General features: G+C 51.2%; 1 protein-coding gene across 3 annotated transcripts; it reads right to left on the reverse strand.

Annotated features, from left to right (window-relative positions):
* Positions 1-3,283: 3,283 nt before the first annotated feature.
* LOC105480465 (MON1 homolog A, secretory trafficking associated) lies at positions 3,284-25,613 on the reverse strand. Of its 3 annotated transcripts, XM_071091749.1 has the most exons (7): positions 25,340-25,607; positions 19,992-20,129; positions 7,560-7,699; positions 5,863-6,348; positions 4,537-5,302; positions 3,671-3,818; positions 3,284-3,572 (listed from the first exon to the last, which is right to left on the reverse strand). In XM_071091749.1, the coding sequence occupies exons 2-7, from the start codon at positions 20,042-20,044 to the stop codon at positions 3,432-3,434; spliced, it is 1,734 nt and encodes a 577-aa protein (XP_070947850.1). In that variant the 5' UTR covers positions 20,045-20,129; positions 25,340-25,607; the 3' UTR covers positions 3,284-3,431. The 3 variants fall into 3 exon arrangements, with proteins under 3 accessions (XP_070947850.1, XP_070947852.1, XP_070947851.1); XM_071091751.1 differs by lacking the exon at positions 5,863-6,348; XM_071091750.1 differs by lacking the exons at positions 3,284-3,572; positions 3,671-3,818 and adding an exon at positions 3,832-4,139 and having other exon boundaries at positions 25,340-25,613.
* Between the last annotated feature and the right edge of the window lie 192 nt (positions 25,614-25,805).

Below are 25,805 nucleotides of genomic sequence, written 5' to 3' on the forward strand. Positions count from 1 at the left end.
GGTCCTACCAACACTAGACTGAGGCCCCTGGGGGACAACCTTAGCCTGACAGCCCCCTCAGCTAGGTGGGCCTGGACCCTGGAAGAAGGGGAAGGTCCACAGGGTGGCTTTGGGCTGTGAACTATGGGCCCCAAGGCTGTAGAGGATAAGGATTCTAGGGGAGAGAGGAACCCTCGGTCCAACAGGATTTAGCCTGGCTTGGGTATCTATATCTCCTCACTCTCTTTTCAGTCCATACTTCTGCGCCTGCATCCCCTTCCTAACCTAACCTTTGTAAGTGCTGTTCCTCCTTCCAGGAGCACTCTTTCCCTTTCCTCCTTTTGCCACCTAAATGGCACCTCCTCCAGGAAGCCTTTTTGATCCAGACTTTGCCAGGCCCCTCTCCTGGGTTCCACAGACCCAGTGCTACACCCACCCCAGCACAGTTTACTCTGGATACTTCACTCTGCCTCCATCCCCAGTGCAGGACTTCCCCCTCCTTCCAGCCTGGAGCTCCATGAGTACCTGAAGACTGAAAGAGGAAATGGAACTGGGGGCAGCCACACCCAGTGCAGGGTTGATACTGTGCCCTGAGGTGACACAAAAGACACTCCTTTTCCAAAGCAGAATTGGCCAGGAAATGAATAAACACCCTGAGAAAACCGTGGCATGGTTCCTGCATTCCACAGTCAACACATCTAAAGATAGGCAGGGCAAAACTAAAATGAAACATTCTCAGCCTGGCGCCCAGACAGGGGTTCTGGTGACCCAAATCCCACCTCCAGACTTTCAGAAGGATCTCTGGGGGTTGGGAGGAGACTTCACAAGACCTCTTAAATCACCCCACCCACCCCTTTTTGGGGGTGGGGTTGCAGCAACCATTCGTTAGTTCTCTGCTGCCACCGTGTGGCCACGCTAATGGCTGTCCCCAGGCTGAGGTCCCCTCTAAGGCAGCCTTGGTTCTCAACAGCACGGGTACACAGGAGCACCCCTTCCCCGTCTCGCCATCTGCCGCCTCTGTAGGAGGGAGCAGTCAAGGTGTGTGGGGGATGTCAGCTAATGGGGCTCTTAAGTGCCAAGTACAAGGGCACCCCCAAGGTAAACTCACGAGGCCTGGCCCATAGCTGGCTAAGAACCTGCTCGACTGCCCTTAGCACCTGACGGCTTGAAGGAATGCTAGCCACTTTTCCCTCCTTGAGCTCTCAGTCCCCTCTGAACACTGTTCTAGAGGACTAGGTCTAGCCTCTTTCTCTAATCCCAAGATCACCTTAGCAGTAGCAAGGTAGTCTCTCCAACTGTAATATGACCACATCACACTGCAGGTTACCTGGAGTTTGAGAACCCCAGCCCTTATGGACTCCTCCAGCTTCACTGCAAACAAGTTATATTAGGTTCCTTTTTTTTTTTTTTTTTTTTGAGACGGAGTCTCTCTCTGTCGCCCAGGCTAGAGTGCAGTGGCGCAATCTCGGCTCACTACAACCTCCGCCTTCTGGGTTCAAGCAATTCTCCTGCCTCAGCCTCCTGAGTAGCTGGGACTACAGGTGCACGCCACCACACTCAGCTAATTTTTGTATTTTTAGTAGAGACAGGGTTTCACCATGTTGGCCAGGCTGGTCTCAAATTCCTGACTTCAAGTGATACACCCACCTTGGCCTCCCAAAGTGTTGGGATTACAGGTGTGAGCCACCATGTCCGGCCCGTACAGGGTTCTTACCATGTCCTTCCCTTGGCACATGCTGGCTCCTTCACTAGGAACACCTTCCTTATTTGCCTGTCGTCCCACCCGTGATCTCCAAGCAGGTATACCTCACGCTCCTAGGTGCCTACAGTCCTAGGTCTGTATCCAACTATGGTCCAACTATGGTCTCCCCAGAATATATGCTGAACTACAGAGAAACAGAAACCTACAAGAGTCAGGGCAAGCAAAAGAGGCACTTAGGGGCTCACTATTGACCAGAATGCCAGTAACAGTCAGGGACAGCTAGCCTGGCATCACCCAGGCCCCAGAGGCAGTGGTTTGATGTTCTTACTAGGAGCAGAAGAGGAACAAAGGCAGAAAACAGGCATAAAAGAGAACCAGGGCATGTGTGGCAGGGTGAACAGCACCCACCAAACCTATAGCTGCTCCCCAGAGGCTTTGGAATCTGGGCTGGTAGCCTGCTGCCATGTCCATTCCAATGTGAGCCACAGTGGGGCCAAGGGCAGGGGCTGTGCTGCCATTTTCTGGGACAATAAATACAACTGTTCCAGTGTACCCTGGGCCCATGCCACCCACACAGGCTTATTCTTCAACATGGCTTGATTTTAGTGGCAGAAAATACTGGCCCAACTCTCAGAAACTGCATGAGGGTGATTCTCTCTGACAGTCTGAAGACCACATTCAGAGGACAGTTTTCTTCAATAAGTACTTCCTAGGCCTTGTGCTCCCTGGGGCCAGAACTAGAAGATCCCCCAGCAGCAAAGTGGAAGCTTTCTGCACTGTGCCCTAGGTCCTGTGGTAGAGTAAATGGGGCTCGGCTTTCACTACGGAGCCTCCTGGATGTCCATGGTGCCCCATGCAGGTCTGCCTATGCCATACCAGGGACTAGGGTGACTAAGGAGAGCCCAGTGCACGCAGTAGCATTAGCTCTTATTATGACAGGCCCACTGCCTTAGAGGGTCAACTGGGCCTTCTCTCAGACCCTCAGCTCACTCTTGGGGACCATTTGGAGGATTGCACTGGCTGAGGTAGGAGAACTGAGGCACACAGCCCTTCATGGGAAGGCCTAAGCAGGGACAGTTTCCTCAGAGGCCTGCAGCTAAAGGGAGGCTAGATTCTGAATTTCAGCTGAAGACTGAGTTGCCTCACCAGGGGCTCCCTCCAGTACCAGGGCTCAGATTCCCCCCATTTTGACCATCTCTATCTTACTCAGCTCAGCTCCTGCTGAACTACAGCAACCCATTAAACAGAGCCACAGCGAGGGCTCCCAAGGTGGTTGGGTAGTCTTTTGTGGCATGCAGTGGGGGCCCCTCCCAGGAGTGATAAGAGAGGCAGACAGCAGAAGCTCAGACTGAGTATGGGGGTGGGGGTAGGGTAGGGCAGTATGGTGCCTGAGAGCCTTTTACATATGGTAGACTTCAGCCGAACCAAAACAGCCCCAGCCCAAGATCCAACTGAGAATGTGTGTGGCCTCATGCTGCTGCAAGGGAGGGAGAAGAGGGGCTCAAATGTGCCTGTGCCCCTGTGCAGGAGCTAGGGAGGAGGATCCAGTGTCTGTATGTGAGTGAGGGTGGATGGGCGAAGGGACAAGTGACAGGGCTTGACAAGTGTCTTCCCCAAAGCACTTTAATGCACTCACCAACCCACAGTCCCTGCCTGCTGGCTGGGCAAGAGAGGCCAGCCCCCATCTGGAGGCTCCTACGGCTTCCCACACCCAGTGTGCCTGGGAAGGCCGAGCCTGCACACATTCCCATCAATAGGTGAGGGGCGTGAGAATGAAGAGGCGGTCTTCCTCTTTGCGGATCCAGCGCATCAGCTTATGGATGGCACTGACAGCTGATGCCTTGGTCCCCAGGGGGCTGTAACACATGTAGAGCTCAAAGGCGCCTGTCACCTGGAGAAGGGGCAAAGGGTCGTCATCTAGGTTAGATGCCCCTCATGGCCCACACCTAGGACCTCTGTGAAGCCAAGCCCATCCCAGGGCTGCCTTACCCAGGCCAGGAGGTTCTCGTTGGGGCCCGTGTAGTAAATGGTCTTGAGTGGGCGAGAGGCATTGTGGGCACGGCTGTGCAGGTACTGGTAGAGGCCCAGCAGCCGCTCCTGCTCCTCTTCACTGGTGTACGGGGCCTCAATCTCAGGGCTGCAGACAGGGTTGGGGGGAGTAGGTTTGCAAAGGAATGACTTCCACTGTCTTCTCTAGAGATTTAGAAACACTCTTCCTATCCAGGAAGACTCTATCATATGTCTTACCCTCCAAATAATCCCTTAGGACAGGGCATTGTCTCCCCACCACAGCAGGCACTCCAGGACAGAGCTGGGCCCACTGAGACTAGAGCTGTGTCCCCTCTTACCCCCTAAGCTCATGGTGTCTTTGGTGACCCCTCTTTGGAGAAGCCAGGTTGAGTTTAGATGTCCAAGACAGAGTGACAGATCTGGAGTAGAGGAAAGTGAACTAGGAATCCTGTGGGCCAAAAGGGACAAAGGAAGGCCATATCTTCCCAGCCCCTCTGCTGGGGGAGGGAGTAGAGGAGGGCTCTGCTTCCTGAGCTGGGCCAAACTGACGCCTAAAGTAGAGTTGCTCTAGGACAAGGGACCTGAGAGACCTCTGTTCCAGTTTCCTTCCCTGGGTATACTGGGCATTTCCAGGCCTTCTGGGTAATAAAGTCGAGAGGGGTATGCTCATAGGGTGATGGAGAGTGTGAGTCTCTGGTGCCAGAGTAAAACAGACCCAGCACACTGGTCTGCTTCCAAAGATGGGGGCAGCTTCATGGCTACATCTCAGAGCTCAGGAGCAAACAGCCTCCCAACTCCACATGTCCCTGTCCCCCTACAGCAGTGCCCTCAAGGCCCTCCCTCACCTGGTGAAGAGTCCCGAGCTCTTTGACTTATAGAGGAAGTGACGCAGGTCAGGGATGCCCACTTGGGCAACGCTGTAGTAGGGTGTGCGCAGCGCCTCTCGCAGGGCCAGGTGGGCTCCACGCTTGCGAAGGCGCTCCTGGAAGCGGCGGCGGCAGTCAGAGACTGCAAAGAAGTCCTCACGGTCAGTGGAGACAAACAGCAGGCAGAGGTCGGTGTCAGGCTCTAGGTAAGAGATATGTGCGTGGAAGAAGCCGGCTGCGTTGAATTTGGGCAGGCACACGGGCGTCCAGGCCTCGCCCTCGCGGAAGGACGAGGAGGAACTAATGAGGTTGAAAAGCAGGTGCAGGTCGATGGGGTGCAGAAATTGGTCCTTTCGGCGCACAAGTGCCACGAGCTGGTTGCGGGCCAGCAGGATGGAGAAGACCAGGCTGCGCGCCCGTGCCTGCTGTAGGCTGGCACTCACAGTATCGCGCACGGCTGCTGCGAGGGGCAGGCACCGTGCCGCCCCCATCAGGAAGCTGGGGTCCCGTGCCATGAGCTGCAGCAGGTTGTCGGTGATGCGTTCTGAGCCCGAGAGCAGGCGCCGTAGGTCATAGTTCTGCTTCTGCTGGAAGATGTGGCTCAGCTGCGCACCGGTAAGAAGGCTCAGGATCTGATAGTAGATGTAGAGCAGCTCCTGCGCCAGCTCTTGTGCCGACTGCCGTGTGCGAGCCACTGCCACTAGCACCAGCGGGCTCCGGCGCACGAATACTACTTTGTAGCCATCTGAGGGCGGGATGGGAAAGAGGGATATCAGCCTCAGCCGCAGCTCCCTCCGAACACCGCTTCGCCCATCCTTTCCTCGCTCAGAGCTCTGCGCACAGTAGGGGCTTAAGGATGTTCAGGATAAAAACCCATTGCTCCTTCTCCCTGAGGGCTCAGGGCCTATCCCTGCCACTTGTTTCAAAGACTAGCTCCCTCTGAAACACACATTCTTACGCTAAGTGCTAAGTCAACTGGCAAGGGCTGGCTGGGTGGAGCTCAGGACCTGGGAGATACATATATGTATTTTTTTTCTTTCTTTCTTTTTGTCACCTCCCCAGGGAGATTCTCTCTCCAAAGGCAAAGCCCATGTCAGAGGCATCTTTGGTCCTCACCACAGCCCCATGAGGCCAGCAGTGTTGTTATCCTCTGTTCAGGTGAGGACCTTGAGGCTCAGAGAGGTAGAGGGGCTTACCCTCAGTCACATAGCACATCCCAGCCCTCTGGTCTGCAGGGGTCCAAAACCTGCTATGAATGAACCTTGGCCAGGGGAGCCCACCCCATTCCCTCTCCAGGTGGCTCACCTGCATGGATGGAGCGGATGGCGTTCTTGTCTGCCTCCAGGAAGGACACCAGGGCCACCATAACACCCATAGTGCTGGAAAGTGCCTCCTCAGACCCATAGCGGGAGTACACAGGCTTCCCTGCCTCACTCAGCACAAAGACATGCTTCTGGTGCAGGCGCCATGCCTCCGTGGCATCCTCCTCATCCCCCTCGGCTGTGCCCTCCCTGGGGGGCTCTGTGGCTGGTCGGCCAACTGCCCCTGGGGGGTCCAGCCAATCCTCAGAGCTTCCTGGCAGCATCTCCTCCTGCAGGTCCCGGGCCACACCCGTCAGCTGGGTGCTTAGCTCGCTAAAGTCCTGGCTGATCTGACGCATGTCTGCAGGCAGCGGCGGGGGACCCCTGGCACCCTCCTTGGGGCTGTCCCCAGAAGCTGCCCCATCCTCTGACTCAGTCAGGTCCTCGTAGGAACGGGCATGGACGAACATGGCACCCTCCTGCCCAGCACCTGCAGGCCAAAAGCACTGGTGCTTAGAGGGGTAGCTACTGGCAGACACTCCTACCAGCAAGGTGCCTAACGTGGTCACTCCAGCATGACTGCCTGACTTGTCAGGGTCAAGCCACTGTTCCCTTCTGCCACTGTCTGCCATGGATGATGCTTCTCTGAAACTTACAGCCCACCAGTCTCCTCCCATCATACTGGAAAGAAGACTGAAACCACTCATGGCAGCAGTGGTGGCTGGTATCTGCCTACCTCTCATTCCCATCTCCCACCCTACTCCCTTGCCCATCTTGGTCACACTGGCCAAGATCTGCTCTTAGACAGTTTCAACATGCCCCCACCTGCCTCGGGAGCTCCACACCTGCTGTCAGCTGTCTCCTATCTCCCCACGTGGCTGGCTAATTGTCACACTTCAGCTTTCAGGGAAGATGTTAGTTACTGACTTCCAACCCCAGGCACTCTATATGTCCCTCTTTGATTTCTCTTGTGGCACTTGCCAATTATTGTCCTTCTCCCCAGCTACAATGGTACCCAGCAAGGTGCAGGAACGTAGCACCTCACCCTGTGTCTGGAGCACCACCCATACTCAATGAATCTCTCTGGGAGAAAGCTCCCCTACCCTACTTAGGCCATAGCTTCTGACTGACCCCTTGTAATGGCTCCACAGCCTGTGACTGCCTCACAGCAGGGACCAGGTCAGTCTTCCTTTATTGGTTTTTTGACAAAATAGTTTAACAGATATATTTTGAGTCTCTCTTACGAATTCAGCCCTGTATCAGGCACTGGGGATATAACTGCCCTATGCTCAGTGTTCACAATCTTGTGGAAGAGAGAGATGGGCAATATATACATAAAGAGATAAAATTATGAAATAATTAGTGTCCTATACAGAGCATGGTCAGAGCAGGCCTAACTTGTGAGGAGGGGAGAAGGAGCCGGGGAGGTGTGCTGTAGACACAGGGAACAGAAGAAGAGCCCACAATGGCAGCCAGAAAGCTCAGGGCGAACAGCGTAATACGAAGTGGAGAGGAAAGCCACATGCAGAATGAGCCTGGCCTCCTGCCTTTTCCCCAGAACCTGACAAATATCCAATGAGTGACTGACAAATGCATGAATAAGTGGAAAGCAAAAAGTGGTTGGGAATGCTAATTTCTGCCCCCACCCCCCCGAAGCCTGCTCTGGTTGGCAGCTGGCTGAGGCTGTACACTTGCCCATACCTGGCTCCATTCCCTGGGCCAGTCCTGGTGTGGGGCTCTCAGCTCTCTCCACACTGTGTCCATCAGAAGGAGTCAATGTGCCATCAGGGCATTCGCTGCTTCTCTTCCTTTGCATGTCAGCAGCCATCCTTTGGGTTCTCCTGTGGGGCAAAGGCAACATCGATGGCTTTTGGCAGGGTCACAGGCATAATCAACAGTGGTACTAAGTAAAGGAAAGTGTCCTTTATCAGGACTCCACTAACTCAAATCTCTAGAAAATGGATTCTGAAAATTCCTTTCAAAAAAATATATACTGTTCCTTTTCTGATTATAAAAGGAAGACATATTCATTGTAAAAAAAACTTGGAAAGCACAGAAAAGTAGAAAGAAATATCAAGATTTTCCTACCATTCAGGATCTTTCACTGTTCATACATTAGTGTATTTCCTTCTAGTCTTTTTTTTTTTTTTTTTTTTTTTTTTTTTTTTTTTTTTTTTTTTTTTTTTGAGACAGGGTCTCACTCCGCCACCCAGGCTGTAGTGCAGTGGCACAATCTTGGCTCGCTGCAGCCTCCACCTCTGGGGCTCAAGCAATTCTTGTGTCTCAGCCTCCCAAGTAGCTGGGACTACAGGTGTGCACCATCATGCCTGGCTAATTTTTATATTTTTTGGTATAGACGGGGTTTCACCATGTTGGTCAGGCTAGTCTCGAACTCCGGACCTCAAGTGATCTGCCCCTCTCGGCAGATTATTGTTGTTGTTGTTGAGACAGGGTCTCACTCTGTTGCCAAGGCTGGAGTGCAATGGCACCAACACAGCTTACTGCAGCCTTGACTTGGGCCCAAGCAATCCTCCCATCTCAGCCTTCCCAGTAGCACATGCCACAGTCAGCTAATTTTTTCTTTTCTTTTTTTTTTTTTTTGAGATGGAGTTTCACTGTTGTTGCCCTGGCTGGAGTGCAATGGCACGATCTCGGCTCACCGCAACCTCTGCCTCCCAGGTTCAAGAGATTCTCCTGCCTCAGCCTCCCAAGGTAGCTGGGATTACAGGCATGCACCACCATGCCCGGCTAATTTTGTATTTTTAGTAGGGACAGGGTTTCTCCATGTTGTTCAGGCTGGTCTCAAACTCCCAACCTCAAGTGATCTGCCCGACTTGACCTCCCAAAGTGCTGGGATTATAGACGTGAGCCACCGTGCCTGGCTTTTCTTTTCTGAGACAGGGTCTGGCTCTCTTGCCCAGGCTGGAGAGCAGTGGCACGATCTTGGCTCACTGCAACCTCTGCCTCCTGGACTTAAGCCATCCTCCCATCTCATCCTCCTGCCACTGTGCCTAATTTTTTTTTTTTTCTGAGATAGCGTCTTGCTCTGTGTCACCCAGGCTAGAGTGCAGTGGCGCGATCTTGGCTCACTGCAACCTCTGCCTCCTGGGTTCAAGAGATTCTCCTGCCTCAGCCTCCCAAGTAGCTGGGATTACAGGCACCTGCCACCATGCCCCGCTAATTTTTGTATTTTTAGTAGAGACAGGGTTTCACCATCTTGGCCAGGTTGGTCTTGAACTCCCGACCTTGTGATCCACCTGCCTCAGCCTCCCAAAGTGCTGGGATTACTGGTGTGAGCCACTGCGCTGGCCTAATTTTTTTTTTTTTTTGGAGACAGAGTCTCGCTCTGTTGCCCAAGCTGGAGCGCAGTGGTGTAATCTCGGCTCACTGCAAGCTCTGCCTCCCGGGTTCCTGCCATTCTTCTGCCTCAGCCTCACGAGGAGCTGGGACTACAGGCGCCCGCCACCACGCCCGGCTAATTTTTGTATTTTTAGTAGAGATGGGGTTTCACCGTGTTAGCCAGGATGGTCTCGATCTCCTGACCTCGTGATCTGCCCACCTTGGCCTCCCAAAGTGCTGGAATTACAGGCGTGAGCCACTGTGCCCAGCCAATTTTTGTATTTTTTTTTTTTTTTTTTATAGAGACAAGGTCTTTTCATGTTGCCCTGGCTGGTCTCAAACTACTAGGCTCAAGCAGTCCCCCCATTTTAGCCTCCCAAAATGTTGGAATTACAGGCAAGAGCCACCACGCTCAGCCTAGTCTTTTAGAAAAAGTACATAAAATGTAAATAATTAAACAAACTGATAACAGCAGCTAACAGTTATTCAGTGTCAGCGTATCATGCTAAGAAGTTTCTGTGGATTAAGTTACCTAATCTTGATCACGCCTCTATGAGGCAGATGCTCCCGTCAGGCTAGCTTTATAGATGAAAGAACTGACACTGAGAGAGCTTAAGCAGCTTGCCCAATATTACTACAGGAAGGAAGTGCTGGATTTGGATCTGGGAGTTGAAACAACTCTGTATCCTGTATCCGGTGGCTCACTCCTGTAATCTTAGCAAAGATTGGAGGCCAAAGAGGGAGGATCACTTGAGCTCAGTAGTTTACTAGCTGGGGCAACAAAGTGAGACCCTGTCTCTACAAAAAATTTTAAAAACTAGCCAGGCATGGTGGCATGTGCCTGTAATCCCAGCTACTGGAGAGAGGATCACATAAACCCAGCAAGTCAAGGCTCCAGTAAGCCATGACTACAACATTGCACTCCAGTTTAGGCAACAGAGTGAGACCCTGTCTCAAAAAACTAAAACTAAAAATAAATAAAAATAAAAATTAACGGAGTTGACCAATAGTTCTTTTTGGATATCTAGGTGTTTGCAGAGAAAGAAGTGAGACACAGCCAACAGGCTTGTCTTCAGGCTGAAGCCCTGCTTTTCTCTAAATATCCTTTTGTACCTTTTGAATTTGGCACAAGTTGTCTTAACAATTAAAAACAACTATAAGGCCGGGCGCGGTGGCTCAAGCCTGTAATCCCAGCACTTTGGGAGGCCGAGATGGGCGGATCGCAAGGTCAGGAGATCGAGACCATCCTGGCTAGAGACGGTGAAACCCCGTCTCTACTAAAAAAAAATACAAAACACTAGCCGGGCGAGGTGGCGGGCGCCTGTAGTCCCAGCTACTCGGGAGGCTGAGGCAGGAGAATGGCGTGAACCCGGGAGGCGGAGCTTGCAGTGAGCTGAGATCCGGCCACTGCACTCCAGCCTGGGCGACAGAGCAAGACTCTGTCTCAAAAAAAAAAACAAAAAAACAAAAAAACAACTATAGACATGACAACTCTCAGTGCCCATATGATGGCCAGGATAGATTCAGCTGGATCTCCTTGTCCTTCCACAGCCCCAGGCCCAGGTGGAGGTGGCCACAAGTGAATGTCAGTGGTAACAGAGCCAGCTGGGTGGCTCACCAAGGGTGGTAGCAAGGCTTATGTCACCTCTAGAGTCCTTCAATGGCAGGCTGAAGGATCCTCACTTGTCAGGCAACATATAGTTCACCCAGGAGGGGATCCATTCCAGGTACCAATCCTCTAAGAAAGAGGGATCTAGGTGGATGGATTAGAAGGGCAGAAACTCATGGGGCAAACACTGCAGGCAGGCCAGGGGCCCAGGAGGCACTGGTGTTAGTGTGAGCAAAGTAGACCTGAGCCTGCCTCCCAGAACACAGAGTCTGGTGGGAATAACTGAGCTCTTGTCCCCTCCTGGCTGTGTAATCTTGGGCAAACGACTCTTCCCTGAGCATGGCATAAAGTAGGTGTTCAAAAAAGTTCATGAAAAGGGTAGTCCCAAACAGATAGCCTCACCATCAGTAGCATTTGTGTGGTGCCAGCCAGTGTATGTCCAAGAACATTCTCTCTGGACCTGGCATAGCTCCAGTCAGGCAGCTCCTATGTGTGTGCCCAAAGAACTAATTTTCAACCTCTTCTTTTTGTCACCTTTATGTTGTTTTGTTTTGTTTTGTTTTTGAGACAGAGTCTCGCTCTGTCGCCCAGGCTGGAGTGCAGTGGCCGGATCTCGGCTCACTGCAAGTTCCGCCTCCCGGGTTTACACCATTCTCCTGTCTCAACCTCCCAAGTAGCTGGGACTACAGGCACCCACCACCTCGCCTGGCTAGTCTTTTTTTTTTTTTGTATTTTTTTAGTAGAGACGGGGTTTCACCGTGTTAGCCAGGATGGTCTCGATCTCCTGACCTTGTGATCCGCCCGTCTCAGCCTCCCAGAGTGCTGGGATTACAGGCTTGAGCCACTGTGCCCGGCCAAGTTATGTAATTCTTTCTTTAATTGAATCTTTTGCAGAAGCTCCATGTGCAAATAGACAGGGAAGCAGAGCCTGTATCCTGATAGCTGGCCTGGTGGCCACTCCTGCACTGAGCCTGAAGGACATGGGGGGTTGGGCACCACTGCCAACAGCATCACCCCACACAGAATAAAACCAAAGAAAGAAGGTTGGGGAGATAATTTGGGGATTTTCTAGTCCCCCAATCCCATCCATCAGGACAATCAAGAGTAATGGTTCCCAGCAAGGGTCAGAGCCCAGAAGGCCAAGGTGCAGGCTGCCTTGTCAGACAGTGGGCCGGAGGAACTAAGAGGCTGCATGCCCTCAACAAGCAACCTGCGGTAGCATCCACAGAGGTCCCCTCTGAGGCTGAGACTAAGAGGAGCAATCCAAAACAACCACTGCAACACCACAAGGCCCAGGATGCTGAATGCCAAGGAAACCAGGGCACGTCTAAGTCTTGAGCAAGAACATACAGGCCATGTGTAATCATAGACCAGTAATTCCAAAGCTATCCTAAAAGCCAGAGTGGGTTCTGAGAGATGAGTCTGCAGGCCGAGAGCAAGTTGCTCCTGACAGTGCCAGGGTTGTGGCCAGGGTTTCCAGGCCTATCTGGCCTCAAGCGATCCTCCTACCTCAGCCTCCTGAGTAACTGGGAACATAGGCGTGAGCCACCATGCGTGGATAATTTTTGTATTTTTTTGGTAGAAATAGGGTTTTGCCATGTTTCTCAGGCTGGTCTTGAGCACCCGGGCTCAAGCAACCTGCCTGCCTTGGCCTCCCACAGTCCTGGGATTACAGGTGTAAGCCAGCGCCCAGCCTGGAATGCCCTACATTTCTTTTTTTTTTTTTTGAGATGGAGTCTCGCTCTGTCACCCAGGCTGGAGTGCAGTGGTGCGATCTCAGCTAACTGCAAGCTCCGCCTCCCGGGTTCACACCATTCTCCTGCCTCAGCCTTCAGAGTAGCTGGGACTACAGGTGCCTACCACCATGCCCAGCTAATTTCTTTTTGTATTTTTAGTAGAGATGGGGTTTTACCGTGTTTGCCAGGATGGTCTCAATCTCCTGACGTGGTGATCCGCCTGCCTCGGCCTCCCAAAGTGCTGGGATTACAGGCGTGAGCCACTGCGCCTGGCCGGAATGCCCTACATTTCTATGTCTCCTCACTTTCCTACTCCTCTAGTTAACTTCACATCTCTTGTCTCTTCAAATGTCCATCATCTCCTTCCCTGATGGTCATACTTAGCACTATCAGCAAATCACCTTGCCTTCCATTTCACCGAGAAGACAGAAGTCATTCTAGAAGAGAACTTCCAGGGCAGGTATGGTGGCTCGCGCCTGTAATCCCAGCACTCTGGGAGGCCAAGGCGGGCAGATCACCTGAGGTCGGGAGTTTGAGAACAGCCTGACCAACATGGAGAAACCCTGTCTCTACTAAATAAAAAAAATTAGCCGGGGTGGTGGAGCATGCCTATAATTCCAGCTACTCGGGAGGCTGAGGCAGATGAATCACTTGTACCTGGAGGTGGAGATTGCAGTAAGCTGAGATCGCACCCCTGCCCTCCAGCCTGGGCAACAAGAGCGAAACTCTGTCTCAAAAAAAAAAAAAAAAAAAAAGAAAGAAAAGAACTTCCGGAGATTACCACCACCACCTCCTCGCCTCATCTGCCAGACTAGGCCTTCCCTCTCTTTTTTTTTTTTTTTTTTTTTTTTTTTTTTTTTTTGAGACGGAGTCTTGCTCTGCCGCCCAGGCTGGAGTGCAGTGGCCGGATCTCAGCTCACTGCAATCTCCGCCTCCCGGGTTCACGCCATTCTCCTGCCTCAGCCTCCCGAGTAGCTGGGACTACAGGCGCCCGCCACCGCGCCCGGCTAGTTTTTTTGTATTTTTTAGTAGAGACGGGGTTTCACCGTGTTAGCCAGGATGGTCTCGATCTCCTGACCTCGTGATCCGCCCGTCTCGGCCTCCCAAAGTGCTAGGATTACAGGCTTGAGCCACCGCGCCCGGCCTGGCCCCCTCTTCTTACTAAAGATGAGCTGTTCATGCTCCATAGAGGCTAACTCCTCCATGTGTACACCAGATCCCAGCCCCTGTCCTACTCAGGTACATGGCTTCAGCAGCTGTCCCTCCTCATCAGTTTCCCCTCCTCCCTTATCCATTACCAATATGGTGATATTTCTTTTTTCTTTTTTTTTTTGAGGCGGAGTCTCGCTCTGTCGCCCAGGCTGGAGTGCAGTGGCCGGATCTCGGCTCACTGCAAGCTCCGCCTCCCGGATTTATGCCATTCTCCTGCCTCAGCCTCCCGAGTAGCTGGGACTACAGGCGCCCGCCACCTCGCCCAGCTAGTTTTTTGTATTTTTTAGTAGAGATGGGGTTTCACTGTGTTAGCCAGGATGGTCTCGATCTCCTGACCTCGTGATCCGCCTGTCTCGGCCTCCCAAAGTGCTGGGATTACAGGCTTGAGCCACCGCGCCCGGCCAATATGGTGATATTTCTTCTGTCTTCAAAACCCCCTCACAGCAGGGCTTGATGGCTCATGCCTGTCATCCTAGCACTTTGGGAGGCCTAGGTGGGCAAACCGCTTAAGCCTAGGAGCTTGAGACCAGCTTAGGCAACATGGTGAAACCCCATTTCTACAAAAAGTACAAAAGATTAACTAGGTGTAGTGGCATGCACCTGTAGTCCCAGCTACTTGGGAGGCTGAGGTGGGAAAATCACCTGATCCCAGGAGGTCCAGGCTGCAGTGAGCGGTGATCATACCACTGCATTCCAGCCTGGGTAAAGGGAGTGAGATCCTGTCTCAAAAATAAAAACCAAACAAAAAACACCCTCCTTTGGGGCTGTTCACATTGCAATAATTCATTGAGCTATACTTATGATTTGTGAACTTTTCTGTATGTTTGTTTTATTTCAAAGTTAAAACAAAACAAACTTCCCCTTAACTCTACATTCCCCACTAGCTACCAACCCATTTTTCTGTTGCCCTTTATAAAAAAACAAACAAACGCCCTCAAAATGGCAAATAATATTTGGAGTTTGCATTAGTCAGGTAGGCTAGACTATTCTGTGTAACAAATGGATGCCAAATGCTAGAGATTTTATACCCAAAGATCTTTTTTTATTTTTTGAGACGGAGTCTTACTCTGTCACCCAGGCCGGACCACAGTAGTGCCAGCTCGGCTCACTGCAACCTCTGCCTCCTGGGTTCAAGCGATTCTCCTCCCTCAGCCTCCCGAGCAGCTGGGATTATAGGCGCCCACCACCACATCTGGCTAATTTTTGTATTTTTAGTAGAGATGGGGTTTCACTATGTTGGCCAGGCTGGTCTCAAACTCCTGACCTCAGGTGATCCGCCCACCTTGGCTTTCCAAAATGCTGGGATTACAGGCATGAGCCACTGCACCCAGACCCAAAGACGTATTTTTTGCTCACACAAAATCTACTGTGGGACTGGTAGCAATTCACAGTAGCTCCATTCCAAGCAGTGATTCAGGAATCCAAGCTATTAGCACCCTATAGTAGCCATTTGAAACACATGCCTTCCGCATCACCTGGCAGGGGAAGACAGAGATGGAGGATCACATACCAGCTCTTAAATAATTTGTAGCTCACATTGACCAGAACCAGTGATGTGGCCAGAGGGACTGGGAAATGTATGAAGCTCATGGATATCTGGAAAGCAGGAATTGTCCCTGCCACAGCCTCTCCATTTCTCCCATTCTCTCTAAACCAGTTCTGAACAGAATCTCACCTCCATTACTCCACCAACACTGCTCCCATCAAGGTCACCAACGACTGCCAGGATCATCTTACTTCACCCATAAACAATAGATAATTTGGTTATTTCCTCTCTCGAAACATTTTCTCCTCTTTTATGGCACACCACTCCTTTCTTGGCTCTCTTCTGACCTCATGGACTATTCCTTCTGAGTCCTTTTTGCAGTTCTTACTGTAAAGGGGCACAGAATTCAGTCTTTGGACCTCTTCTCTGTCTTCACTCAATCCCTTGGTGATCTCATTTGGTCTCATAGTTTTAAATTCCCTCTACATATTAATAATTTATTTTTTTTTATCTCCAGCCCCAATCTCTTTTCTGACTTAAAGAGGCACACACATTTAACTGTCTACTTAACGTTATCTCAAGGTTATATGCCTCAAACTGAACTCCTTAAAAAAGCCATCTCCTGGCCGGGCGCGGTGGCTCAAGCCTGTAATCCCAGCACTTTGGGAGGCCGAGACGGGCGGATCACGAGGTCGGGAGATCGAGACCATCCTGGCTAACACGGTGAAACCCCGTCTCTACTAAAAAAAATACAAAAAACTAGCCGGGCGAGGTGGCAGGCGCCTGTAGTCCCAGCTACTCGGGAGGCTGAGGCAGGAGAATGGCGTGAACCCGGGAGGCGGAGCTTGCAGTGAGCTGAGATCCGGCCACTGCACTCCAGCCTGGGCAACAGAGCGAGACTCCGTCTCAAAAAAAAAAAAAAAAAAGCCATCTCCTAGCTAGGCACGGTAGCTCTCGCCTATAATCCCAGCACTTTGGGAGGCTGAGGAGGGTAGATCACAAGGTCAGAAGTTCGAGACCAGCCTGGCCAACCTGGTGAAACCCTGTCTTTACTAAACATATGAAAATTAGCTGGGTGTGGTGGCGCATGCCTGTAATCCCAGCTACTCAGGAAGCTGAGGCAGGAGAATTGCTTGAATCCGGGAGGCGGAGGTTGCAATGAGCCAAGATCACACCACTGCACTCTAGCCGGGGTGGCAGAGCCAGATTCTGTCTCAAAAGAAAAAGGTCATCTCCTTAAAAAGTTGCTCCTGGTTGTGTGTGGTGGCTCACACCTGTAATCCTAGCACTTTGGGAGGCCAAAGCAGGCAGATTACTTGAGCAAAGGAGTTCAAGACCAGCCTAGGCAATATGGCAACCCTGCCTCTACAAAAATACAAAAATTAGCCAGGCGTGGTGGCACGTGTCTGTGGCCCCAGTTACTCAGGAGGCTAAGGTGGGAGGATCAATGGAACCTGGGAGGCAGAGCTTGCTTGCAATAAGCCAAGATCGCGCCACCGCATTCCAGCCTGGGCGATAAGAGTGATACCCTGTCCTTTTTTTTTTTTTTTTTTTGAGACAGAATCTGGCTCTGTTGCCCAGGCTGGAGTGCAGTGGCGTGATCTCAGCTCACTGCAAGCTCCGCCTCCCAGGTTCACGCCATTCTCCTGCCTCAGCCTCCTGAGTAGCTGGGACTACAGGCGCCCGCCACCATGCCCGGCTAAGTTTTTGTATTTTTTAGTAGAGACGGGGTTTCACCATGCTAGCCAAGATGGTCTCAATCTCCTGACCTCGTGATCCGCCCGCCTCAGCCTCCCAAAGTGCTGGGATTACAGGCATGAGCCACCATGCCCAGCCGGTAGAGACCCTGTCTTTAAAAAGAAAAAAAGGCCAGATGCTGTGGATCACGCCTGTAATCCCAGCACTTTGGGAGGCTGAGGTGGGCGGATCACCATATCAGGATATGGAGACCATTCTGGCTAACACGGGGAAACCCATCTCTACTAAAATACAAAAAATTAGGCCGGGCGCGGTGGCTCAAGCCTGTAATCCCAGCACTTTGGGAGGCCGAGGCGGGCGGATCACAAGGTCAGGAGATCGAGACCACAGTGAAACCCCGTCTCTACTAAAAATACAAAAAATTAGCCGGGCGCGGTGGCAGGCGCCTGTAGTCCCAGCTACTCAGGAGGCTGAGGCAGGAGAATGGCAGGAACCCGGGAGGCGGAGCTTGCAGTGAGCCGAGATCGTGCCACTGCACTCCAGCCTGGGCAACAGCGTGAGACTCCGTCTCAAAAAAAAAAAAAAAAAAAAAAATTAGCCAAGCACTTTTTTTTTTTTTTTAAGAGATGGGGTCTTGCTCTATCACCAAGTCTGGAGTGCAGTGGCTATTCACAGGTGGAATCACCACCCCACCATGCACTACAGCCCCAAATTCCTGGGCTCAAGTGAACTTCCTGCCTCAGCCTTCCGAGTAGCAGGGACTACAGGCACTTACCACTTCTCCCAGAGTTTTCACCATCTCAGTAAAAGACAATTTCATGGCTGGGCATAGTGGCTCATGCCTGTAATCCCAGCATTCTGGGAGGCCAAGGGGGGTGGATCACCTGAGGTCAGGAGTTTAAGACCAGCCTGGCCAACTTGGTGAAATCCCATCTCTACTAAAAATACAAAATTAGCCAGGTGTGGTAGTGAATGCCTGTAATCCCAGCTACTTGGGAGGCTGAGGCAGGAGAATCACTTGAACCCATGAGGCAGAGGTTGCAGTGAGCCAAGATCATGCCATTGCACTCCAGCCTGGGCAATAAGAGCAAAGCTCTGTCTCAAAAAAAAAAAAAAAAAAAAAAAGAAGGAAAGGAAAGGAGAGGAAAAAGGAAAGGAAAGGAAAGGAAAGGAAAGACAACCGGGCGCAGTGGCTCATGCCTGTAATCCCAGCACTTTGGGAGGCCGAGGTGGGCAGATCATGAGGTCAGGAGATTGAGACCATCCTGGCTAACACAGTGAAACCCTGTCTCTATTAAAAATACAAAAAATTAGCTGAGTATGGTGGCGCATGCCTGTAATTCCAGCTACCCCAGGAGGCTGAAGCAGGAGAATCGCTTAAACACAGGAGGCGGAGGTTGAGATTGTGCCACCACACTCCACCCTGGGTGACAGAGTGAGACTCTGTCAGGAAGGAAGGAAGGAAGGAAGGAAGGAATGGAGGAAGGGAGGAAGGGAAAGAAGGAAGGAAGGAAGGAAGGAAAAGAAAGGAGGGAAAGGTCGGGCGTGGTGGCTCAAGCCTGTAATCCCAGCACTTTGGGAGGCCAAGATGGGTGGATCACGAGGTCAGGAGATCGAGACCATCCTGGGTAACCTGGTGAAACCCCGTCTCTACTAAAAAATACAAAAAAAAAAAAAAAAAACCTAGCCGGGTGAGGTGGCGGGCGCCTGTAGTCCCAGCTGCTCGGGAGGCTGAGGCAGGAGAATGGCGTAAACCCAGGAGGCGGAGTTTGCAGTGAGCTGAGATCCAGCCACTGCACTCCATCCAGCCTGGGCGACAAAGCGAGACTCCATCTCAAAAAAAAAAAAAAAAAAAAGAAAAGAAAAAAAAGAAAGGAGGGAAAGGAAGTAAAGGAAGAAAGGAAGGAAAGGAAAAGGAAGGAAGCAAGGAAGGAAGGAAAGAACGAAAGAGAAAAAGACAAAGACAATCTTTTTTTTTTTGAGACAGTCTTGCTCTGTTACCCAGGCTGGAGTGCAAAGGCGCAATCTCAGCTCACTGCAACAGTGTGATCTCAGCTCCACCTCCCAGGTTCAAGTGATTCTCATGCCTCAATCTCCAGAGTAGCTGGGACTACAGGCGCATGCCACCACACTGGCTAATTTTTGTATTTGTAGTAGAGACAGGGTTTCACTATGTTGGCCAGGCTGGTCTAAACCCCTGACCTCATGATCTGCTCACCTTAGCCTCCCAAAGTGCTGGGATTACAGGTGTGAGCTACTGCACCTGGCCAAGAAAGACAATCTCATCCTTTCAGTTATTTGGTGAAAAACCTTGGAGTCAGCCGGACACGGTGTCTCACACCTGTAATCCTAGCACTTTGGGAGGCCGAGGCAGGCAGATCACGAGGTCAGGAGATTGAGACCATGCTGGCTAACATGGTGAAACCCCGTCTCTACTAAAAATACAAAAAATTAGCCGGGTGTGGTGGCTCATGCCTGTAGTCCCAACTACTCAGGAGGCTGAGGCAGGAGAATTTCTTGAACTGGAGAGGTGGAGGTTGCAGTGAGCCGAAATCGCACTGTGGCATTCCGGGCTGGGCGACAGAGTGAGACTCTGTCTCATAGAAAAAAAAAAAAAAAGGAAAACCTTGGAGTCAACCCTTATGCCTCTCTTTTTTTTCCCACACCTCATATACCAAACCATGAGCAAATCCTGTCAGTTCTATTTCAGAATACAGGCACATCGAGCAAAATGTCTCTGGTTAACATTTTCACCATAGAATGCCTTTTCGTTTTTAATATCCAGCTGTGGTTGTCAGCCTTCAAGATGGTCTCTAGTGATCCTCAACTCCTGCTATGCATGCCTTTGCATACTCCCTTTCCACACTGAGCAGGGCTGACCTATGCAACCAAAAGGACGCTGTAAATAACAATGTGTGGTTGGGGACAGTGGCTCATGCCTGTAATCCCAGCACTTTGGGAGGCCAAGATGGGCAGATCTCTTGAGATAGGAGTTTGACACCAGCCTGGACAACATGGTGAAACCCCAACTCTACTAAAAATACAAAAATTACCTAGGTGTCGTGGTGGGCGCCTGTAATCCCAACTGCTCGGGAGGCTGAGGCATGAGAATCACTTGAACCCGGGAGGCAGAGGTTGCAGCGAGCCAAGATCGCACCACTGCACTCCAGCTTGGGTGCCAGAGCAAGATCCTGTCAAAAAAAAAAAAAAGAAAAATAATGTGTGACTTCTGAGGCTAGGTCATAAAAGACATTGTGGCTTCTGCCTTGTTCTCTCGGATCACTCCCTCTAGGGAAAGCCATCAGCCATGTTTTAAGGACATGTAAGCAGCTCTATGGAGAGAACTTCATGGCAAGGAACTGAGACCTCCTGTGAATAGCCAGTACCAACTTGCTAGTCATGAGCGAGTCATCTTGGAAGCAGATCATCTAGGCCCAGTCAAACCTTCAGGTGACTTCAAAGTAATAAGAGACCCTGAGCTTGAGCCATCCAGCTAAGCTGCTCCCAAATTCTTGACCCACAAGAACTGTATGCGATAATAAATACTGTCATTTTAAGCTGCTAAGTTTTGGGATAATTTGTTACACAGCAATAGTTAACTAATATACCAAACTTATATTGATTCAGCTTATGTTTATTTATCTATCAAGAGAGGGTCTCACTCTGCCACCCAGGCCGAAGTGCAATAGTGTGATCACGGTTCACTGTAGCCTCAACCTCCCAGGCCCAAGTGATCCTCCCACCTCAGCCTCCCAAGTAGCTGGGACCACAGGCATGTGCCATCATGCCTGGCTAATGTTTAAATTTTTTTTTTTTTTTTTTTTTTTTTTTTGAGACGGAGTCTGTCTCTGTCACCCAGGCTGGAGTGCAGTGGCGTGATCTCGGCTCACTGCAAGCTCCGCCTCCCGGGTTTACGCCATTCTCCTGCCTCAGCCTCCCGAGTAGCTGGGACTACAGGCGCCTGCCACCTCGCCCGGCTAGTTTTTTGTATTTTTTAGTAGAGACGGGGTTTCACCGTGTTAGCCAGGATGGTCTCGATCTCCTGACCTCGTGATCCGCCCGTCTCGGCCTCCCAAAGTGCTGGGATTACAGGCTTGAGCCACCGCGCCCGGCCTAATGTTTAAATTTTTTGTAGAGACAGGGTCTCCTTATGTTGCCCAAGCTGGTCTCAAACTCCTTGACTCAAGTGATCTGCCTGCCTCAGCCTCCCAAAGTACTGGGATTACAGTGTGAGCCACCACACCTGGCCCAGTGTATGTTTATACAGAAAATATGTATATTTACATCATTAAAATCTTATCTATATTTTTAACAAAGTAATGTGCATTTAAAGCTTCAAATTACATTCCAAATAGAATTGATAGAAAATTACTGAGTGCCAGCCTGGCTGACATAGTGAGACCCTGTCTTTACAAAATAAAAAATTAGCTGGGTGGGGCAGCTCATGCCTGTAGTCCCACCTACTTAAGAGGCTGAAGTGGGAGGATCGCTTGAGTACAGGAGGTCAAAGCTGCAGTGAACCATGATTGTGCCACTGTACTCCAGCCTGGGCAACAGAGCAAGACCCTGTCTCAATCAGTCAATCAATGGAAAATATATTAAGTTAATGATTTCACACAGAATGTCCAATTTTCATGAAACAGATTACTGATGTTAAGTGGGAAATGCCTATATCCAGAATCTGACGACTTATCACCTCCACAACTACCACTGTGGTCAAAGCCACCAGTGTCACTCTAGGAGATTGTTGTAGTAGTCTCCTATCCAGTTTCCCCTCTTCTGCCCTTGTCCCTGCATAATCTGTGCTTCTTACAGCAACGTGATTCTCCTGATACAAAATTCAGGTCATGCAGTTCCTCTGCTCACAACTCTGCAATGGTCCCACCTTACTCAGTAAGAAAGCCAATTTCCTCACAGTGGTGCACAAGGCCCCACTCAACATAACTCCTTCCCCATTACTTATTTGACCTCATCTCCTATCCTTTTTCCCTACTAACTGTGATTCAGTCCAGTCACAGTGACCTCCTGGCTTTCCTTAAGCCTCCTGGGCACTTTCACTTTAGAACTTTGCCCTTGCTGAACTTTCCCCCTGCACCCCACTTGACCTACTCCATTGCCTGGGCTAGTTATCTATGTGACTCAGTCCCTTACTTCCTTCAGGTTGCTATTCAAGCATTACCTTATCAATATACCTGCTCTTTACCCCTCTTGCCCTGCTTTATTTCTCTGGATTGAAGGTTACCTGCCACAAATTTCAGTGTGGCTTTAAGCCACATGCAGAAGGAGTTCTATTTTTTTTTTTTTTTTTGAGATAGAATAGTGATGTGATCACAGCTAACTGTAGCCCTGGCCTCTCAGGCTCAAGTGCTCCTTCCACCTCAGCCTCCTGAGTACCTGAGACTACAGGCACGTGCCACCACGCCTGGCTAATTTTTTAATTTTTATTTTTGTAGAGATAGGGTCTCAGTATGTTGTCCAGGCTGTTCTTGAACTCCCGAGCTGAAGATCCTCCCTCCTAGGGCTCCCAAAGTGCTGGGATTACAGGTGTGAGCCACCACATCCAGCCAGCAAACATCTTTGGGAGGGAGATTTTTTTTTTTTTGAGATGGAGTCTCTGTCGCCCAGGCTGGAGTGCAGTGGTGTGATCTTGGCTCACTGCAACCTCTGCCTCCTGGGTTCAAGCAATTCTTGTGCCTCAGCCTCCTGAGTAGCTGGGATTATGGGTGTGCACCACCGTGCCCATCTAATATTTGTATTTTTAGTAGAGATGGGGTTTCACCATGTTAGCCAGGCTAGTCTCAAACTCCTGACCTCAGGTGATCCATCGGCCTTGGACTCCCAAAGTGCTGGGATTACAGGCATTAGTCACAGTGCCCAGCCAAACTTGTGTTTTTATCCCTCAGGCAATTAAAAAAGAAAAATGGAAAGGAAAACTGAAAGATCTCTGAAGAATGCCCAGTTCCATCACATCTATCATGTGGCCTCTGGAAATCCCTGCCCGTGGGGAAGACTTATAATTGGTAGTAGTCAGGTGTTCAGGAACAATGGCTTTGAAGTTAGAAGGACCTGGATTAACCTGGCCTGGTATCAGTTTTCTCATTTATAAAATGGGATGGTAGTATTGATTCTTTGGGTTGTGGGAAGATTAAATGAAATAATCCATGTAATTTGATTACATACTCAGCTGCTTCCATTAGCACATCCTGATTATTCTTACTTAGCATTCAGTCCATGTGTGACTGCACTTATAATACCACATGAATCCAGTGGTCTGTGCCATGTAAATCAGGCCTCTGAGATTTTGCTCAGCTTACAATGGCATATGGGCAAATATGCTTCTGACCTTGCAAAGCCAGGTGGGCCGTAGCCTGAAGCGACTCACCTTCAGGCTAGGGCTGTCTATAGACAGTTGGGAGTCAGGTCAAAGAGCTGTCTTATAGATAGCTGGGAGTTCCTCCAGGCTAACTGGTTGTTCACTGGCTCTGGAGTTGCAGGAATAGACAACTGGCTCTCTGCTGCTCCTGGAAGTCTCTCCTAAATTAAACTCCTTAATTAGCCAGGTGTGGTGGCGGGCGCCTATAATCCCAGCTATTCAGGAGGCTCAGGCAGGAGAATCGCTTGAACCCAGGGGGCAGAGGTTGCAGTGAGCTGATATCACGCCATTGCACTCCAGCCTGGGCGAAAGATCAAAACTCTGAATCAAAAAAAAAAAAAAAAAAAAAAAACCACAAAAAAACAAAAAACTCCTTGGTCTGCCACATGCCACTGCTCTGTGACCTTGCACTTTTGGTTCAAAGAACCAGACAAGGTCTACAATAGCTTACTTATTCTGTCCTCAGGGCCCACTCTCCACTGATCCCTTGTGGGCTTTAGCTGACTAAGCCCAGAGTGGCTGAGTGGTACCCAGCATGGTACGTGCCTGGGGAAGGGTTGGCGGGGGCAGGATCAGCTGGCCAGAGCTAGTGGATACTTCCTTCACAACAGTTCTCCTGCCACCTGAGATCATACAGTATCTCAGCATCTCCTAGGTCAGTCTGGGGTCCAGCCAGAGGCCTGATGAAGCAAACAGCTCTCTGTATACTTACTCTGGACACTCAAACAGGGAGGCTGAGTGAATCACAGCAAAATCCACCCCAACCCCCACTGGAGCCACAACTGAGCAACTGAAGCTCCTGGGAGGCTAGAATTGAAGAAGTTAGGCAAAGGAGGTCTCTTAGAACCAGCCCCAGATGCCCCTTCTTAGGGGACCCTTCTCAGAAGCCCCAGGCCTTGCTTTTCCTAAAAGTGCCCTGCTATGCCTGTGAGCAATGTCACCAAACAAGTTGGCTCAGTCAGCCCTTTTAGTGTGCCTCTCTCACTCAGGCAGCCCTGGAGCCAAGAAGGCCTTCAGGAGCCACTCCCTACTGACTCCCTACCACTCCTGTTCCCTCTTCCTGCTTGGATAGCACTTCATTTCACCTTAACCCTTTGGAGTGGTCTGTCTGGGAAGGAGGTGCCAGGATACAAGATGTGTGGCAGACAAGGCCCAGGTTCGAGACTGTGCTATGGCTGCTTCAGCAGGATGCCTACTCCATGCTGAGATCATAGTCTGGTCCTTGTCACTTCTGGCGGTTACTTCCCTCCCTGACAAAGGGTGCTTACCCTCCCTCTGCAAACTTGTGCCCAGAAAGCGTGGCTCACCTAGTACAAGGGACAACCCAGTTGCACCAGACAAACTGGTGCAAAGTACAGCTGGGCACAGTGGCTCATGCCTGTAATCCCAGCACTTTGTGAGGCTGAGACAGGCAGATCACCTGAGGTCAGGGGTTCGAGACTAGCCTGGCCAACATGGTGAAACCTCGTCTCTACTAAAAAAATACAAAAATACAAAAAATTAGCTGGGCGTGGTAGCGCATGCCTGTAATCCCAGCTACTCGGGAGGCTGAGGCAGGAGAGTCGCTTGAACCTGGGAGGCAGAGGTTGCAGAGAGCTGAAATCACACCATTGCACTCCACCCTGGTCAACAAGAGTGAAACTCCGTCTAAAAACAACAACAAAGCAAAGCCCCAAGCCCTTTCCAGGTGCTGCCCCGCTCATCCCAGTCACCTCTGTTGCTTTTTGAGAAGACTCTACCGGCCGAATATGTGTTCGTTTGTTGAGGGGTGGGGGTGGGGGGTGGGGAAGAGTCCTACCTGGCCACTGCCCCCTACCGGACCTCGCCCTCCCAGCCTAAGTATGGGTTCCAGATCTCGCCTTTTGTATTCCCCAGCTGGGGGCCAGCCAGCTGAGGGACCCCAGGGAGACACAGTCTTCCCACTGCAAGCGATAGCGTTGATGGCCGTCTTCAAGCCCCTCCCTCCAAAGATGACAGCTCTCCAGTCTCTAGGTGCCTCCAGGCCACGTGGGCTGGCAGTCAACTCACCTGTTTCTCAGAGGGGCCCAGGACGCACAGAAGGTGCCGGTCACTGCCCTCTGCCAGAGCCCTGGGGGGGTAAGGGTGTCCGGCTGGGCCCGGCCTGAGGGCACAGCTTCGCGGGGCCCCGGCCCCCTGCGTACACAGACATGGCCACAGCGCAGGCACCGCGCCCTCCCACCGCCCTCAGCCGGCCGCCAGTGCAGGAAGACAGCTTTCTCCGGCCTCTCGCAGCCAAGGCCCAGCTCCAGCCGCACAGCCCGACCCGGCCCGCCCCCGGAGTGCATTGTGGGAAATGTAGTCCTTAGCGCCCGGCTGCTTGCCGCGCCGCGGGACTGGCTCTGGGTTCCTCGTCCCAGCGTAGCTGCGGGCATGTCCCGACCCGCATCCAGGATTGCCTCACCCGGCGCCGCCTTCTAGGGACCTGGGCGCCTCCTTAGAGCCTAGAGCCCCACACAGACCGCAGACTTGGACT

The sequence above is a fragment of the Macaca nemestrina genome, chromosome 2 (genome assembly GCF_043159975.1).
Source record: "Macaca nemestrina isolate mMacNem1 chromosome 2, mMacNem.hap1, whole genome shotgun sequence".
NCBI classification, from domain to species: domain Eukaryota; kingdom Metazoa; phylum Chordata; class Mammalia; order Primates; family Cercopithecidae; genus Macaca; species Macaca nemestrina.

Coding starts and splice junctions, on each gene's coding strand:
- LOC105480465 (XM_071091749.1), bottom strand. CDS start 20,044: ATGCCTCAGCCTCCCGAGCAGTTGGGATTACAGGCGCCCACCACGACA. Junction 6,349..7,559: donor GGCCCAGGGAATGGAGCCAG/GTATGGGCAAGT, acceptor TTTGGCCTGCAG/GTGCTGGGCAGGAGGGTGCC. Junction 5,303..5,862: donor CATCCGCTCCATCCATGCAG/GTGAGCCACCTG, acceptor TCCCGCCCTCAG/ATGGCTACAAAGTAGTATTC.